The sequence below is a fragment of the Saccopteryx leptura genome, chromosome 6 (assembly GCF_036850995.1).
Source record: "Saccopteryx leptura isolate mSacLep1 chromosome 6, mSacLep1_pri_phased_curated, whole genome shotgun sequence".
NCBI lineage: Eukaryota > Metazoa > Chordata > Mammalia > Chiroptera > Emballonuridae > Saccopteryx > Saccopteryx leptura.
The window spans coordinates 92499314-92517248 of NC_089508.1; the positions used below are offsets into that span (position 1 = coordinate 92499314).

The following is a 17935-nucleotide window of genomic DNA, read 5'->3' on the forward strand; positions in this document are numbered from 1 at the left end:
TCGAACCCGGGACTCCTACACGCCAGGCCGACATTCTACCACTGAGCCAACTGGCCAGGGCCTGCAAATTTTCAAGAAAACCCTGCAAGGTGATACTTTTTTCTCCCCATTTTTCACATGAGGGGATTAGGTTGTGAAATTAAATAACTCAGAGTCAATCTGTCTCCTTAGAAGTTAAACCTAAGACGCATTAGTCCAAAACTCAGACTCAACAATGCTGCACTGTGGGAAATAAAGACTTACCAAATTGGAGATATGCACGATGTTACTGATCTTGCCCCGGGGTGGGGAGGGCACCTGAGCAGTTCGGACTGGGTCATCAATTGTAATGGAAACTCCAGACTTCTGCTGACTAATGGAACGTCTTGTTAAAGTATCGCCTAAAGTCACTATAACAGAGCACACAATCGGTTTTCAGTAGTGAGCAACATGACTTTCTTTTATTCCCACTCACACGTCACTCTTCCATCTAAATGTGCTGAGCACCTATAATGTGTAAGGTATTGTCTGGACCAATCTCATGGGGATCCAAAGACTAAACAGAATTGAAACTAGTCCTTAAGTAGCTTAACAAGAGGGATAAAGGAGACAGTTATGTAAAATACTATAATAAAAGGCAGGAAAACATTAAAAGAAGGTCAAATAAAGTGCTCTGGAAATTTGGGGAGTGCATGGTTTCACTCATTAATGGTTCACCTACCTTTCTTTACTTCATGCTCCACAGGTGGGGGCAAGGCCACCTCTACTGAAATCTGGGGAGGTACAGGGGGTGCTGCTTCAGGTTCTTTTTCTTCTTCCTCTTCTTCCCTCTGCCCATTTTCCTGGCCCTCTGCAGGCACTACCTGGAAAGTATCAGATATGGAGGGATTCTTAAACACTGGCACATTCTTTCAGCCTCTGGTTTCCTGGTGAGAGAGGGTGATACAGTCAGCCTAGCATGTGCCTTCCATTAGGGGAAGATTTCATCATGAAGTTCACCTCCACCAGATCCTGGGATTAGCAATGCCTCAACTCTGCCATGAGGAAAACTAAAGCAGGAGTCCCATAGATCTCTTCTGTACAGAGTAAGACAGTTCATATTTTTAGGCTTTGTGAGCCATATACAGTAATTTCTGTTGCAAGAATTCTGACTTTATACCACAGAGCACCCACTTTCGACAAAAGTACACAAACTGGTGTGACTATAGTCTAGTAAAACTTATTATATGCAACAGATTGGATTTGGTAGTATCCTGACCCCTGTAAGGACCAAGTAACCTAACCCTCTGCAGAGATGGGAGATTTCCCCATTAGAACCCCATAGCTCTTTAGTTGCCTGTTCTGCCTCCAATGCCCCTCCCTCAACACTGGGGTGGAGGAGCCTTACCTGAGTGACAGTCCGGCATATTTTCAGCCCTTTGTCATGGGTCCCATCGTCACCATTACGCTCCGTCTCATCCTCAGAGATTCGTGAGTCATCAGCATGAAGATCCACAATAGCCTCCTGCCCCGCCAGGGGTTTGATGTCGGGGATGAGGCTCTGGGACACAGATACCCCCCACCCCGTTACACTGGGCCCATGTCTACTCCCACTTCAATGTGTCTCATCCTCCCTTCCCTGGCTCCTCCCACCTCACCTTGAGTGATTCAGTGGTGATACTGATGGAGGGTTTCTTCTGTGTGGTGGCTGTGCTGGCTCCCCAACGCCGCTTCCGACCAGGCTGGCCCCCCTCTGTGTCACTGTTTCCAGCTGGTACCCCCTTGGTAGCTGCTGTCCCCAAGAAATAGGACCCAACAGTTAGACAGTCTCAGGCCCTCTGCTGGTTGACAGTATAATACCCACAGATAGCCTTTGACTGAAATTTTAGTTAAGGTCCTGGCCGGTTGGCTCAGCAGTAGAGCATCAGCCTGAAGTGGAAGTTCTGGGTTCAATTCCTGGTCAGGGCACACAGGAGAAGTGACCATCTACTTCTCCAGCCCTCCCCCCTTCTCTTCCTGCAGCCATGGCTCGAATGGATCTATCAAGCAAGTTGGCCCCTGGTGCTAAGGATGGCTCCATGGCCTCGCCTCAGGTGATAAATAGCTCAGTTGCTGAGCAACAGCCCCAGATGGGCAGAGCATCGCTGGATAGGGGACTTTCTGGGTTTATCCTGGTTGGGGCACATGCGGGAATCTCTCTCTCTCTGCTTCCCTGCCTCTCACTTTAAAAAAGAAAAAAAAATTTAGTAAAACGTTAACCTAAGAAAATTTTATTTGCGGACTGGGGAAACCATGCTTCAAATTAAAAGGTCTGAGCCACTTCCTCACCAATGAGAACTATTCATCTCTAAAAACAATAGGGAGGAATAACCAGGTTAGTGACCAGTTTAAACGTTAGTTGTAGAAATATTTAAAGTATTGGGGAAGAAAGATTGGGAAGAATATAGGAATGCAGAAAAAAATAAAGACTGTGATATTAAAATCTAAGTAAATTTAAGATCATGATCTGATCTGACCAGCTTTAGGTTAATTTTCACACTACAGATTGATACTTAAGTTAGTATAAAGATCTGTTACACTTTCGTCAATTTCGAGTTTTCATTGGGAAAATGTTACTGTTTGAGGTGTGGGCACTCATATTCTCAGATGCTCTCTTAGAATCGAGCATAAACTGGTTTGTATTCCATAGGAGTCCCTCAAACCCACTCCTGGTTTTGAACGTTCAAGACATCTGAAAGAATAAATGCATGTAGGACTAGGTAAGAAATGGTAAGACACTTCACAATCTATCTCACTAGAGTTAAGAAAGAAATGTGACTGGGGAAAATGATAGGGATTGTCTAACGTTTAAAATATCAAAATGGAATCCTATGTATGCCAAAAGATGTAGCTTTGCTGGGTGGAGGTCATGGGATAGGAGGGGGTGATCCAAGAACGCCATAGAGAAAACGAGACTATTTCTCTATGAACTCTTGCTTTTTACGATATTCTTGGCCTTTATCAGGGATTTGGGGATAGACTTACAGACAACGGAGATCTTCCTCTTGAATGATTTGGGCAGCGAACTCTGTATAGAGAAGAAAAGGGGAAAAAAGAGAAAGAGACACACCCCACAGAGAGGGGGGAAGGAGGTTAGATGGGGCAGTCTTAGCTTAAGCTCCAAAGACACAGAGAGAGAGAGACACAGAGACAGAGACCAAAACAGAAGCGGCAAACGGCAAAAACAAAGCAGAATCAATGCAAGTTAGAGAAAAAATAAAACCAAACATTACAGCAGGGAAAAGTCATCTAGTTCATACCACACCTATGTATTAGCTTAACCAGAAATAAGCTGGAAGAGGGATTCAGTAGCCTCCCAGCCTTTTAAAGGCATTGGTCATGACCTCTTCCATTATCTCTATGGGTTAGAGGATACCAAGCCCAAATGCGCCCAGAACTGGGTCATTTGGCCTCCTAGGTCTTCCTTGCTAACTTGAGGAAAACATAAGGAAACTAGGAAAACCAATGCTGGGATGGCAACTTTAACAAAGTAACCTTCCTCCTTTTCTCAATGTCCAGCCTGACATCCACTCATAGTGGCTTTGAGTCGGCAAGACAGCTGTCAAGACTGTCCAATCCTCTACCACATCATGGAAAAGGGCAATACCTGACCCACTGGAGATGAGGCCCTTGAGCAGGTAGCCCCAGAAAGAATTTAAAAGTGTCTTTGGTAAAGGAATGTTTCTATGAGGGCAGACTGTCTCAGACTTTCCAACAACTGTTTGGAGCTCTAGTAAAGCCTTACTGTTTCTTCCCCAACCAGGGCTTAAGCCTTAGGGGCTCTATGAGGGACTAGAAACTTCCAAACTTGACCCAAGACTCAGTGGGAGAAAGACTATGGACAGAGCAAAAAGAGGAAGAGAGAGAGAAAAAGGTAATAGAGCATTTTTTTAGATTTAGCACTTATTTCTGGAAAAACTAAGAACTACCACCCTTCTTAAGGGCAGGGCAGTACCCTCTTGATGAAATCACCTTTCCCCATCCACCCCCCAGCCCCACTTGTGTTGTCTAACCAAGTCTCCTTGGTTTCCATTAAGGGCCAGCCTGACCCCTAGCCAGGCTGCTTTTTTGATAGGTAAGTTAGTGAGAAAAAAAAAAGGTCTTAATTAAAACAGGAAAAACATGAACCAAATAAATCCAATAAAGAAATCAGAAAAATAAAGATAAAGGAAAAATTAAAACAAAAGATTAAAAAAAAGAAGAAGAAAATAAAGAGGAAAATAAACTAGGAATATGACAAATGTTCCAGGTACCATCTCACACCTGGGATCTTCAGTTCAGCCAATCGCACCTCACTGTGTACTGTATCTAGTCAACCGCCGGTCCAATCAGAATGAGCCCTCCCTGCTAGGCGCTGTGCAATTGGTGGGGGGTTGGGTTGGCAAAAAAGGTGGGCGCACGGCGTGGTGGTCAGCACGGCACTGCCAGAGTCCTCCCAGGGGCGCAGGGGGGGCGGGAGGGAAACGTGTGGGGGGACGCTGCCCAGTTTCCATGATGTCAAGACAGTTCACTGGTGGTGGCCATGCTCAGCGAGGGGTACAGGGGGGAAAGGGGCAGAGACATCAGTCCCGGCCCTGTAGGGGCATCATCTTGCAGTCCCTGATGAGATGGCCTGTGAGTAGCAGGAATGGTCCTGGCCTTTTATCGTTTGAGGCAGGCAGGACCCTATGTCCACCAATGGCAAGCTGCAGCAACACCACCACCCAATACTTGGAATCCAGCTGATGACTCCAGAGTCCCTTTCTCCTCTGCCTGTAACTGGGGAGGGGGTCCTCTCACCGAGTGGGATCATGGAACCTCTGATGAAGGCAGCCTGGGGGTAGAAGGTGAATAGCCCCAGGACCTGGTACACATTCAGCAGCAAGGTCAGAACGCTTTTCTTCTGAGAGTTGTATGTGGCATCTTCTCAGGGACTCCAGCTGAGACAGTGGTTCCAGTCAGGTGGAGAATGAGCCCCTGCCTCCAGGAATGGAGGAGAAGTTGGAGCAACCAACATGCTGCCCTTCACCATGGACAACAGGGACCAAAGGAAAGTCCATCTGATGAGCAAGTGGTGATACATGGCTGGGCTGTCATCAGCATTAAATCCCTGGGCTCAGACCCTAGACTTCATGCAGGGTTCCTAGTCGCCACAGCTTAAGCTGAGAGCTCCACTTGGTATTTTACAGCATGGCACTGTGATCACAAACATTGACTCTTTCGGTCTTGGTGCCCTAGACGGGGATCCCAACAGTCTGTAGCAAACAAGGTAACCCACAGTCCTCAAAAGGGTAAGGGCATGTGGGCAGGCGCCCCAGCACTGACACAAGCTCTTCTTGGGGTGTCCCAAATAGGGAGATGGTGCAAGTCCACCCCTTTCCAAATGCCTTTTGATTTCTCAATACAAGTCTCTCCAGAACAGTGCTCTTCTTGGCCCCCTGATGTAAGCAAGGCAGGGAGGCAAAAGGGGGCCCATCACAGGATCCCATTACATGCCCCCCTCTGGCCAAGACACCTGGATAGCAGACTCGGCTCTGATTGGGCAGCTCAGTAGCAGCGGGTGGGTCCAGAGGAAGAGGCGGCATCAGCGATTGGCCAGTTGGGCAGGGTTATATTTTACGGGCGGATTACCGTACATGAGGTACTTGGACAAAGTTTTAAGAAGGACCTTGTAATAAATAATATTCTGCACATCAAATCACTTTCACCGGCCCCCACCCCCGCAACACACACCAAAGAAAGGCTACACACAGAACAGTCCCTCCCACCCTGTTAACCTACTCCCAAACCCAGCTAATTCTTTCTCTATTACTTTAAGAGCCAAGTAGACTTTGCTGGCTCTGATGGGGGGAGGCCCTTGAATTGGGTACAGGACACTAGATATTGTATGTGTCAGAAAAAGAGGTAGAGGGGTCATACAAATGGAGAAGGGGCCTTTGGGATCACCCCATGTACTGGTTTCTAAGTAGCTACATCTCTGCAATGAGACCACTGGGGGGCAGATGACAGACAAAAATTCCTCAGCATGGCTGGTCAGCTGAGAACCACGAAAGCCCACTAGATGGCGTTTAGCTACACAGACTTTTAAAAAGGAGGGAAAGCTAAAGGAGTTACCACAGGGAAAGGCTGGAGGAGGTGGCAGGAAAAGCAGACCTGGGTCTTAGATAAAGGACCATTAACTGACTCCCCCATTAGTTACAAACTTCCATGTCTGGGCTGCACTTTTCCCAAGGAAAGGGGAAAAAATGAGCCCTATCCCTATCACAAGGGGTCTCCCTTGCTAAACCAGCAAATTCTCCCTTGGCCCTACCCTGATAGGCGTCTCTGCCTAGCCCCTTACTTAGCTATTTAACTGTGGACAAGGGATAACCAGAGTGGTCCACTTATTCCCCTAGGTCCACTCCTGCCCGCCCACACCAACGGGTGGCTTGAAGATTTACCTCTTTCTTCTCCTCATCTTCAGTGCTGCCCTCTGGGCGGTCATCATTGCTGACTTGGTCTACAATAGGCATTGGGGGCTCTGGCACCTCATTTTCAGGTCTGTTTTCACTTGTGTCCATGGTCACTTCCTCCTTCTCCTCACTGACAGTATGGGGAGAGGTTGGAGGGAAAGGCAGAAAAGAACCAAGGGGAAGAGAAAACAAAACGTCAGGTTTTGGGCCAGGCAAACTCCATGCCTCATCACTTGGGTGGTTTGGGAGGGCTGTTTTTCAAATCTGACTAGAGACCTTTTCCCCTCAGGAAAAGTGGGAAACAGCTTTCCTTGGGGAAGTGCACAGATCAGAGCAACCACATGCACCCACTGCCTGGATGGAATAAAGCTGTGATTTGTGGGGTCAGCACTCCAACTGTTCTTAGGTAATTAACCAACGTATTCTTACAAGAAGAGAAACAGACCTCTCCCACCAAAAAGTCCATCAAGAGTGACTGTAATTTGCCCACAACCATGTGGCTTCTCTGTCCCCTGGCCATAGGCAGCTTTAACAAAATAGCATGGCAAACTAAGGAAAGCCTGATTCTGAAATAGAAAGAATGACCATGTCTGTGGCAAATGATCCCAACCTTGTGTTTCATCTACTGCTTAATAAGTAAAGGCCTACTGACCCATTGGAGCTGGAGACACCAGGATGGAGAGATGGTGGGGGTAGGGGCTGCAGGGAGTAGGACTGGTGAGAGTTCAAGCTTCCATAAGAACCCTCTCTCATCTAAAAGGAAAAACTAAAACTGCTGGAGAGAATGAAAGCTCAGAGAAGACATCAGGCCACTGTTACCTGCTCAGAGGTGTAGGAATTGTTCTTACATTCTGCTTTTGCTCAGTTTCTCCCATTCCCTCATTCCAACTTCCAAGAGATAAAGAGAGTAGGCCTCTCAGTCAGGACACACCCTCCCCCCCACCATGCATCTTGCTTCCACAAATAATGAACCCACTCCTACCCACCCCAAATCACACACATTATCTCTCATTACAGGCAATGAATCCCAGAGTTTTACTTCAGATAAACTATCTTCCCCTCTTCTTTTTATGTTTTCATCCCTAACTTCTACCTCTAATCTGGTCCCCACTATCACCCAAACTAGGGGGGGAAACCAAATCAAGATAATCAGGGACCCAAAGTCTCAGAAGGGAAACCAAACCTCCCCAGGCTGATAACCACCACCAGGAAATTCAGCATTCCCGACAGGCTGACTGACACTCAGAGGTCAGAACAGCTTCCCCAGAGCAGGCAGACAGGGATGCACAGGAAGGGGGGGAGGGGAAATCCGAACTGTGCCCCCAGCTAACAGGCCCCCACAGAAACAAGAGATTCAACTCTCTAAATCTAAAGAAAAGGCTTTATCCAAAAAATACCTATTTCCCACACAGAGAGGGCAAGTGGGGCCAATTAGAAATCAGGCAGGAAGGACAAAGGGGGAAAGCAGAATGATTGAAAACAAACCAAAACGAAAGACGAAATGAAAGCCATGGGGAAGAGAAGGAAGATGAGGTGGGCTAGAGTGGTGGGGAAAGGGGATACATGGAAATGTGAAGCTCTCACCCTTCTTTGCTTTCTGATAACATGATTTTTTTTTCTCCCCCTGGAAGTGCTGTTTATCCCTTTCTGGAATGGAAGAAATAACAAAAACCAAAAAAAAAAAAACAAAAAAAAAAAACCTAAAAAATTAAAAACAAAACAAAACAAAACACCCTCCTTGTCCAAGATCCCACCACTTCCTCCCCAGCCACCCGATCGAGAGAGAGAAAATCGAGATGGAGCAACTGGGGATCCAAAAAATGGTAAATGGAAGGGGAGGTGGTGGTGGTGAGGGGAGGCTAAAATAGATCTGGCTTTTAAGAGATAAACGTTAAGTCCTCACGGCAAACCCCGAGTTCAGCTGGATTGGTCTCTCTGGAGGAGGAGGAGGAGGAGGAGGGCCAGGCTGCTGGTAGTGGCTGGCTCTATTGTATTAGCGGAGCAGCGGCGATCAGCCGGAGACATGCAGGGGAGCCATCTTGCCACTTACCCAGCAGCCCGTGTGTGCGGATGGGGGAGGGCCCTGCTGCAGCAGGGGAGGGGAAAGAAAAGAGGGAGGGCGCTGAGTGAGCAAGGTTCTTATCCTTTGGCAGGCCACAGGGAGCTCACTGCTGGCTCAATAGGTCTGGCCTTTTTCCTCCTTTTCTCAGGTTACAACAGCTACCAAGGCCTAACCCCGCAGGGAGAGGGTGCTCTCTCCTTGTCCTCCCAGGGGGCGGGGAGGGGGCTGGGTAGAGAGCAGACACAAAGTTATAGCTGCTTACTTGGAAGATTCCAGAGAATAGAAGCAAGGAAATCAGCAGAGCTGGAAGTAAAAAATGATTAAAGAGGGCAGATAACAAAGCCAAAGTTGAAAAAGACAATGGAGGGTCATAGGCAATTTTTTCGGTGCCCACCTCCCTCTCTCCAAGAAACCAGGCATGAAACCTTGAAACCAGATCAGCCAGTCAGCTGGTCAAGGTGGGGAGGTGGGATGAGAATTGGCACTAACCAATCACTACCTTAACTGGCTGCTCGCTCCTAGCATTGACCACGTGTTTCTACTCCAACCTGTCCTTTTTTCAGGGATGTTGGAAGGAGTGGACGAGCAGAATACTTTTTTGAATTACCAGTTTGGGGGGAGAGGGTGTCTTAAGAGATGACAATTTTGTTTCACAGCATTTTTAATAAAGTCATCCAGCCCCAGGATTGACTGGAGCCAGAAAAGGATAAACAGAGCAAGGAGACCTTGCATAGCTCAAGTATGCAGACAATCCTAAGAGCAAGGCCTCCAAGGTGAGGGCTATGAAGTAGATAAAAACTAAAATGTGAGAGCTATTATATTATACAGGGTGAGGGTGATCTGCTGGGTGGAAAGTGATTGGGAACTAAATGGAAATGATTAATTATGGGCATCTTCACTAGTCTAAATGTGAAACAGGAAGCTGACTCGGTTCATAAAGCACTCGGTAGATGCTCAAAATACTATCTGTGGACTACAAAGGTGCTCCTTTTGTATCCTATGAACAGTAAAGATTTAACATTGAGACAAACTTCCAGATACTTAACCAAAAACTTAATTTATCTCATCTGTAATATCAGAGCTTCTAGCCAAGAGTAAAATTTCCTCCCTGCTGCTTAAAATCTTAAACTTACATATCAAATACATGCCAAACAGGTCATGCAGTTTATTTTATATATTACTATTAAAGTTCCCTGTCTCAATAAGATTGAGAGCTTTGGAGTCAAACTGGCTAGGGTTGAATCCTGGCCCCAGTCCCACTCCCATTCAAAATGTGTGATCCGGGCAAGTTCCGAACCCTTTCTGTGCATCTCCTTCTTAAACTGTGAAATGGGGATAACAACAATACCCATCTGAAAAAACAGTGTGATAAAGCTTCACCCTTAAGAGCTGGCTTGAATGACACCCCAAGTCAAGGTAAGGATGTGCTTATACACATGTCTGATTAATAGGTCATTATCTCATTTGATGCCACCTATGGAGCTTTTTTTGTTTTACTTTGTTTCCTCAAAGAGTGCTCTTTCTCTGATACAAAGGCTTTCAGTAAATGGCCTGACAGATTTTCAGCCATGCCCTATTACTTTGTATAATAACCACTGGTTTACTTGCCCCTCACCTTTATCCTATGGAGTTCCTCAGGGTCAGGGACTGCATCCCTTGGCTCCTATCTCAAGGCCTAACAGAAAGAAATGCTCAGTAACCCGACCAGGCACTGGCACAGCAGCTAGAGTGTCAAACCAGGATCCAGAGGACCCAGGTTCAAAACTCCGAGGTCGCCAGCTTGAGCACAGGCTCACCAGCTTGAGCATGGGATTATATACCTGACCACATGGTCGCTGGCTTGAGCCCAAAGGTCGCTGACATAAACCCAAGGAGCCAAGGTCGCTGGCCTGAGCAAGGAGTCACTTGCTCTGCTGTAGCCCCCCAGTCAAGGCACATATGAGAAAGCAATCAAATGAACAACTATGGTGCTGCAACGGAGAACTGATGCTTCTCATCTCTCTCCCTTCCTGTCTGTCTGTCCCTATGTCTCTCTCTCTCTCTCTCTCTGTCACAAACAAAAAAAAAAAAGGAAAAAAAGAAATGCTCAGTAAATATTTCTGATTTAGTTTGTCATTGTGGGTAACAAGTAGACATTTTACTAAGTGCTTGCTGAACTAGAAATTGTCTTCTTAAAATTTTTTTTGGCTAGAATTCCCACAGCAAATGTTACCTTTAAATATCCTCAGATAAATGATCCCTGTCCATCAATTATCCTAAAATACCCTCCACAGTAGTTTCCTTGGAGAAAAAATCATCTTTTACTGAAAATGTTACTTTTCTTTTTTAAAAAGATTTTTATTTATTCATTTTAGAGAGAGAGAGAAGGGGGGAGGAGCAGGAAGCATCAACTCCCAAATGTGCCTTGACCAGGCAAGCCCAGGATTTTGAACCGTGACCTCAGCATTCCAGGACGACGCTTTATCCACTGCGCCACCACAGGTGAGGCCCCTAATTTTTTTTTAAGAATAAGAATTTTAGCATGTTACACTTGGCCTTCTTAAAACACATCAAGTTTACACTATTTCCCCATGATCAATCTGTGGGACCCCAAAATTCCCAAGGCTTTATTTTCATAAGAAAAAAAAAAGAATCCTTGAAATTGCCCCAAAAGGGAACTCAAGTCACTTGCAGGATCAGTCCCAAAGCCTTGTTGCTATGTGTCAGAGACCCATGCAGCTTTACGTTAGTCTTTAAAAAGACAAAAGGTATCTCCTGTTCCAATTAAGTTCCTGCACAAATATTTTTAACATCTTGAAATAGATGTGAAATCACATGGGCGTATTTTTACCTATAATTAAAGAGCACATAAAGCTTTATAGCCTAGAAGAAAAGAACAGAACTACTTGGAGGCTAATAACATTATACTACAGTTCATAACTGAATATAAATGATTCAGAGAGGCGAACAGAAAAGGAAATTTTATAGGCATATATGTTTGAATTTTAGTTTTTGTAGACAATTCATGAAAAGGTGAGGACCTGATGTGAAAGTTAGTAAGAAACAGTGGAACCTGACTAGCCCCAGGCCTGGCCTTGAGAGTTAAATATGGAATACTCTCAGGAGCACAGTAGTTCCAAGATAACCAAGGACAGTATGATTTTGGGGGACATGTCCTTAGATACCAATTTTTCAGTGAGCAAACTCTACTGATGACAATAAATTTATTATGTATAATAAATAAATTTATTTATTATGCATCATTTGGCATATTGGCTCTGTAGGTCCCTTGAGAAGTATCAATTACACTGTCATATTGGCTTAAAGGACCATTTCCTTCATACTAACTCAGGCAAAAAGACAAATGAGCATAGTGCCAAGAACCCTAAATTGGTATTGCAAGATTTGTGTACACAGATTGTCTTTAGAAAAATCCAGGTTTCAATTAACTACTGCTGGATACAACTTCCCACACAGTTTTTTCCCCCCTTCTTTTCCCCCATTATTCTTTTAAAATGTAAAACAAGAATACCATTATTTTATGCTGTATGAGGACATTTTTGTTATATCCACAGCAGACACAAGATTGTATTTTGGAATAGGGCTCAACTGAAACAGAACTGAAGACTCACAAATTCCTGTTCCAAGCAATGGAAAAGATACCTTACCTCATAAATACAGAATTCCTCAGGGCAAAATCAGAATCAGAATGGATTTGACCAAGCACAGCAAAAAAGTTAAATAATCTTTTCCAAGTGGTGAGAAGTCCTTGAAGTCTTTTTACTAAATCAGTAGGCCCTAAGCTCTGTTTTTATTAAAGTATTGTGACTTCTTGTTCAGACAGACAACAAAACCAAGGTTAAGGCTAAATGGTCTTTCCCATTTAATACTGTTGATCCCATTTAAAAAATTGGCCAGGGTTCCTGAGGTCACCCAGCTGAACACTAGGACTGTAGGTGGATGAAAGACCAGGAGTGGCCTGACCAGGAGGTGGTGCAATGGATAGCGCGTTAGACTGGGGATGCAGAGGACCCAGTTTCGAGACCCCGAGGTCACCAGCTTGAGCACGGGCTCATCTGGTTTGAGCAAAAGCTCACCAGCTTGGACCCAAGGTCACTGGCTCAAGCAAGGGGTTATTTGGTCTGCTGAAGGCCCGTGGTCAAGGCACATATGAGAAAGCAATCAATGAACTAAGGTCTCGCAACAAAAAACTGATGATTGATGCTTCTCATCTCTCTCTGTTCCTGTCTGTCTGTCCCTGTCCATCCCTCTCTCTCTGTCCCTGTAAAAAAAAAAAAAAAAAGACCAGGAGTGTTGTGAATTAGTTGTACCAGGGCCTCCAGAAATGTAGGTAACCTTCTCAAAAGATTCATTTACCAAATCCAATCCCAGAATAGTTTATGGGTTTAAGCCCTTGTGCATGTCTTTCTGTTAGGCTGCTGAACAAACCATCTGGAAGGTTGGCAGAAGAAAAGCAGGTAAGAAGGAAGCATGTGAGCTGCTCCTAAACTCACAATGCATTTCTAATCCACAGGCTGCTCCACTGAACCTTGCCTAAACAACACAGGACAATCTCAGTATTTGCCCAAAGTGCTGCTTGCCTATCACCTTGCCAAAATCATGTAGACTAGATTATCTCAGCAATAAAATGAAGATCAAAGCAACTTTACCTGGGGTAAAAAACTGTGTATGACTCCAAGCCTCTTTTGTCCTGTGATAGTCCAGAAATAAAAGTGCTTCAAAACAGCAAAATGGCCTGATTGGTGGTGATACAGTGGATAGAGGCATCAACCTGGGACAGAGGTCCCAGGTTCGAAACCCCAAGGTCGTGAGCTTGAGCATGGGGTCACCAGCCTTGAGTGTGGGATCACTGACAAACCTGAGCCCAAAGATTGTGGGCTCAAGCAAGGGATCACTGGCTCAAGCAAGGGGACACTCACTGGCTTGGCTGGTACCTCACTCCAGTCAAGGTACATGTGAAAAGCAATCAATGAACAACTAAAGTGATGCAACTATGAGCTGATGCTTCTCATCTCTGTCTGCCTTCCTGTCACTCTCTCACTTAAAATAAGAAACGGCATCAAGTGCTATTCTGTTGCTGGGACTTCACAGACCCACAGAATTTTAGAGTAAGCAAAGAGCATTTTAGAAAATTACTTGCTTCTCAAGGTGCATAGGAGGCAGTTCCTCATGCCCAGTTAGTAGCAGGTTGTCAACACTACTACCATTATACAAAGGACATGCTGTACCCCCCAAGGGATGGGGATGGGGAAGCAAGAATTATCTCTGGTTGATGGGCATTGAAGGGAAGGTGTCACCCCATTTCCTCATCGATGGTGTAGCTGGGGAAATCCTGAACACCTTCCAGAATCCGCTGGGCTTTCACTTTATGGTCCTAGAAGAAAAACCCTTTTCCAAAGGCGAATGTACTCATCCCAAAAAGGAAAAACAAAAACTTTTCAAAGGAAGTAGAATGAACCTTTGGCTTTCAAACCAAAAATATAATGGCCACAAGATGGCAGCAGAGGAAAAATATTGGAATGGACAAGAGTAGCAAAGGTTACCAAGGCAAAAACTATATATATAGCAAGGAGTACAAAACTATTATTAAAATCATAAAAAAATGAGATAATAAAATCATGTCACCTGCCCACCACCCTCCAAAATTAGAGGTAAAAAGATAGTCTAAAGCTCTCAGAAGAGTGTAAATTATTAGACTTTTACATACAGGGAAAAATCATACTGGGGTACTATAGTTTGAAAATTATATAGAAACAAACATGGAACAACCTAAGGCCAGATGTCGACATAGGACATTCACTAAAGCATTACCAGATTCCTGATGTCTAAAAGCTAAGTATTTTATTTCCACAATGTTTTCCTTTTTCATTTCCCATGAGAATTTGAAGCCAGGGGGTTTGGTTCAATGGCTTCTTAATTTATATAATGCCTAGCTCAGAATAATGAATGACTGTTAGATTACAAATTTAATTTGATATGACTATTTTTCTAGAACTAAATATAAGGAATAAAAATCTCACGTTAACTGTATAAACAATAAAAATCAATTCAGGAGTCTTAGGGACCCAGGAATAAACTTCAGACTTGATATGGACTTTGTATTTTGCTGTATTGTATGCAGTAAGTGCTTAGACTGTGTTTAATAAAATGACAACTAATAAACAAAGAAAACACAGAAACTAAAACACAGCAGGACCCTTGTACCTTTCTTTGAAGACCCTCAATATCCTTTGTTAACCTGTATTCCCAGGCTTAGATGTAGCTGATGAATGTGAGTTAAAGACTGAGTTAAGATGTCCTGGGTAAATTCCTTTACACCAGTGTTTTTTTCAACCTTTTTATATTTAGGGACCAGTGAAAACAGAATTATTTCAGGGACCACTAATGAAGAAATCACCCTGAGCATAAGTGAATTTAACTAATATCATCGGGTCTATTATCTTCATACAACATCAGGGTGGTTAACTCTTTCACAGACTGGCCCAAAATTTCTGGCGGACGGGTCTGTGGACCAGCAGTTGAAAAACACTGCCTTACACAGTCTTGAGTTTGGAAACAGAAGCCTCTGCTGCCAGCTCCTTCATGGAATCAACTATTTTGGTCAGATGATCCCAGATGTGGGTTTCTTTATGCTCTCACCACCACTTTTCAGACTAACTTAAAGAGTTCTGGTGGCAGCTTCCAACATGGTAACTGAAGTCTAGCCTTTTTCCAGATAAAGCTCTGCCTTCATGTTTTAAAAGGAAATTAGTATTGCTTAGTCAAAGAACCCTAGGGAGCAAAGAACTATCCCACACTCCTAGATCCTTGTTATACCCCAGTTGAGATATATCACTTACACAGTGTGATGAATCCTTTCTGATTCTGGTAGGTGAGAAGTCAGAGTCTCTGAGATTTGGGGCTGTGTGGCAGCTGGTGGCTCTGCCTCTTCAGCTTCACACTTCTTTGGACTCCCCTGTCAGGACAAACACAGCAAAACAAACATAGCAACATACTTAAATCTGCTTGGTTCCTTTTCTTTAACCTGCAGCTGATAAAAGGCAGAGCAGGACATACACTGTCCCAGCTCCATACACAGCCCTATATATCTTTGTTGTTTCATTTTACAAAGTGGAATATTGCTTAAAGAATTTCAATTCCAGCAAGCATTTTATTAGAAGTCCTTTTTTTTTTTTTTTTGAGAACCGAGAACAGGCTTCGTTTTGGGCAGAAAAAAGAAATTCTGTGGAAGAACTGACCCTAAGAGCCCTGGAACTGAGAACTCAGCTTCATGAACCAGGGAGTTGGAAAAGAGTTAAGTGGACTATAACAGGTATCCCCAACCTTTTATATTTCTAATGAACTTTGTCCAGACTGACCTTTCGGTTTTATAGCTAAAACAAAAGGGAAAATCATGCCTAATCCTCCATCTCCCTCTATGGAGAAGGCATAACAGCCTACCCGCTCAGGTAGTACCCTCTGAGTCACATGTTTTTCAGCTGGCTCAGGTTGGCTCATAGGCCTCACTCGAACAGAGGATGAGGTGGAAGTCCTCTCCTTTGGCTCAAGGACCTGCAGTTGTGGCACTGGTGGAGTTGCAACCTCCTGACCAGAAGAGGGATCTTTGGTTTCAGTGTAGCTGGTGCTGCTGTCCCTGGAGACTCCAGGGCTCAGAGACTGAAGAAATCAAACACATAAGGCAAATTATTTTATGTGGTATATGTTCAGTAGATCAGTGAGTTTTCCAACTTTTGCTGCCCCAGTTTAATACTTTGGACCTTTTTGTTCCTTTTGTTTATTCCTGTTTGAGTTAGTGATCTCCCTGACTTCTTAGATTAGTCAACCCATTACTTATTGAGTCCCAATTGGGTGCTGGGAACTAGAATACACATGTAAAAATGGCATGCTCATATCCTCAGGAACTTTATAGTCCAGTGGAGGAGGTGACTAAATGAAATAAAAAAGGAAAATTCAAAATCTTTTCTTTGGGATCAAAGGAGCTCAAAATGAAAAAGGACCCTAAGTAGGATCAATGGATAAAAAAATTAGACTCTGAAATAAGGGGAAAGTAATGACTGAACTGGGGACTAAAGGAAGCTTTTCTTCTTTCTGTCAGAAAATATGATAGGTTCTCTTGGGTTTGAGAAACACTGGCATACATAAAGAATAGCAATGTACCCAAGATATTCCCACACTTACTTTTCTGCTGTTGCTTGATGCTGAACGTGAACGTGAACGGGAACGTGACCTGGACTCTGATGTTGATCTGGAGCCTGTCTTGGATATACCACAAGGGTTGGCATGAGATGCATCTCTCTGCTTAGCTCTTGGAGGTGAGTGAGACTGAGAGCCTGAACTATCAGGAGAGCGAGACCTTGATCTAGAACCGGAAGATGATGATGAGGAGGATCGGCTAGAGGATGAGTCGGCTGACCGTTTCAATCTGTGGCTTGATAGAAGGGTATGAGAAGCCCTTCTGCCTTCATTCTGTTCCAAAGATGGTTGTTTCAGAGATTCCTCAGTGATCCCTTTGCCTGGTATTAATTCCTCAATTTTTAGAGGGAGTGATGTAGCAGATTTGTCTAATTCAGTTTCAGGACCCTTCTGGGTTGAGGATTCAGCTAGTGTGCTTTTCTGAACTAGAGGCAGGACACTTTCCTCTGGCACTTTCTCTGCTGGTGATTCTACTTTGGTGTTTGCAGGACTTGATGAAGGAGACAAGCCTCCTGCCAACAGGACAGTATGCTGAGATATTAACAGCTCCCTGCTCTCAGCATCTGTATTAGGAGGAAATAACTGAGTGAGAACAGGGGGGGCTGGGCCTTCCAAGGGTTCTATTTCCTCTTCACTCTGAAGTTGTGTATTACGAGGTGGTGAAGATGCTTCCTTGGTAAGTAAAGGTGGGGGAGTCTCCTCCTCACTGGCAGTTTGCTCTGGTTGCAGCATCAGAGGGGCCTTCTCCACATCTTCAGTAAGTAGAGGAGGAGAAGGGGACTTTGATTTTTCCTCTAAGCCTTTTGAAGAATTTATTTCTCTTTCTTCTCCCTCAAGGGGAGAAGCTGTTTTCATCTCTTTCTCTTGCTGATGTCTGGCCAGATGACTTCTTCTACTAGCTTCTTCCTGGGACCTTGTAACTCTCCCTCCTCTTTCTAACCCCTCCTGTTCCTGGGACCTTATGGCTTGGGGTATCTCATCTACCACCTCTTCTTGCTTTGCTCTGGGCATCTCTTCCCCTTCTTTCTCAAACTGTTTTGGAACTGGTGCATCCCTAGATTTTAGTCCCTCATCATCATCTTCCTCTTCTTCTTCCTCCTCTTCATCTTCTCCCTCCTCTTCTTCTTCCTCCTCTGTTTTCAAATTTCGATCTGCTCTGACCCTCAGATTTCTGGAAGGTGTTTCTTGATCCTCTTCCTCCTCAGCAGTCTGGCTGCACTCAGAGAGTTTAGCTGCTCTTGCCTGAAAGAAA

General features: G+C 44.5%; 1 protein-coding gene across 7 annotated transcripts in view; it reads right to left on the reverse strand.

Annotated features, from left to right (window-relative positions):
• ACIN1 (apoptotic chromatin condensation inducer 1) overlaps nucleotides 1–17935 on the reverse strand; it is a 42867-nt gene that overhangs the window by 3909 nt on the left and 21023 nt on the right. For 2 of the 7 annotated variants that reach the window (XM_066343840.1, XM_066343836.1), the window contains 9 exons: nucleotides 16669–17925; nucleotides 15931–16146; nucleotides 15330–15445; nucleotides 6417–6558; nucleotides 2983–3025; nucleotides 1617–1750; nucleotides 1367–1519; nucleotides 701–842; nucleotides 244–389 (listed from right to left, as the gene is read on the reverse strand). In XM_066343840.1, coding sequence (XP_066199937.1) covers nucleotides 244–389; nucleotides 701–842; nucleotides 1367–1519; nucleotides 1617–1750; nucleotides 2983–3025; nucleotides 6417–6558; nucleotides 15330–15445; nucleotides 15931–16146; nucleotides 16669–17925 — 2349 coding nt within the window. Of the gene's footprint in view, nucleotides 1–243; nucleotides 390–700; nucleotides 843–1366; nucleotides 1520–1616; nucleotides 1751–2982; nucleotides 3026–6416; nucleotides 6559–8331; nucleotides 8475–15329; nucleotides 15446–15930; nucleotides 16147–16668; nucleotides 17926–17935 lie in introns of those variants that run through there. The other 5 variants (XM_066343839.1, XM_066343837.1, XM_066343838.1 and 2 more) reach the window with 5 other exon arrangements.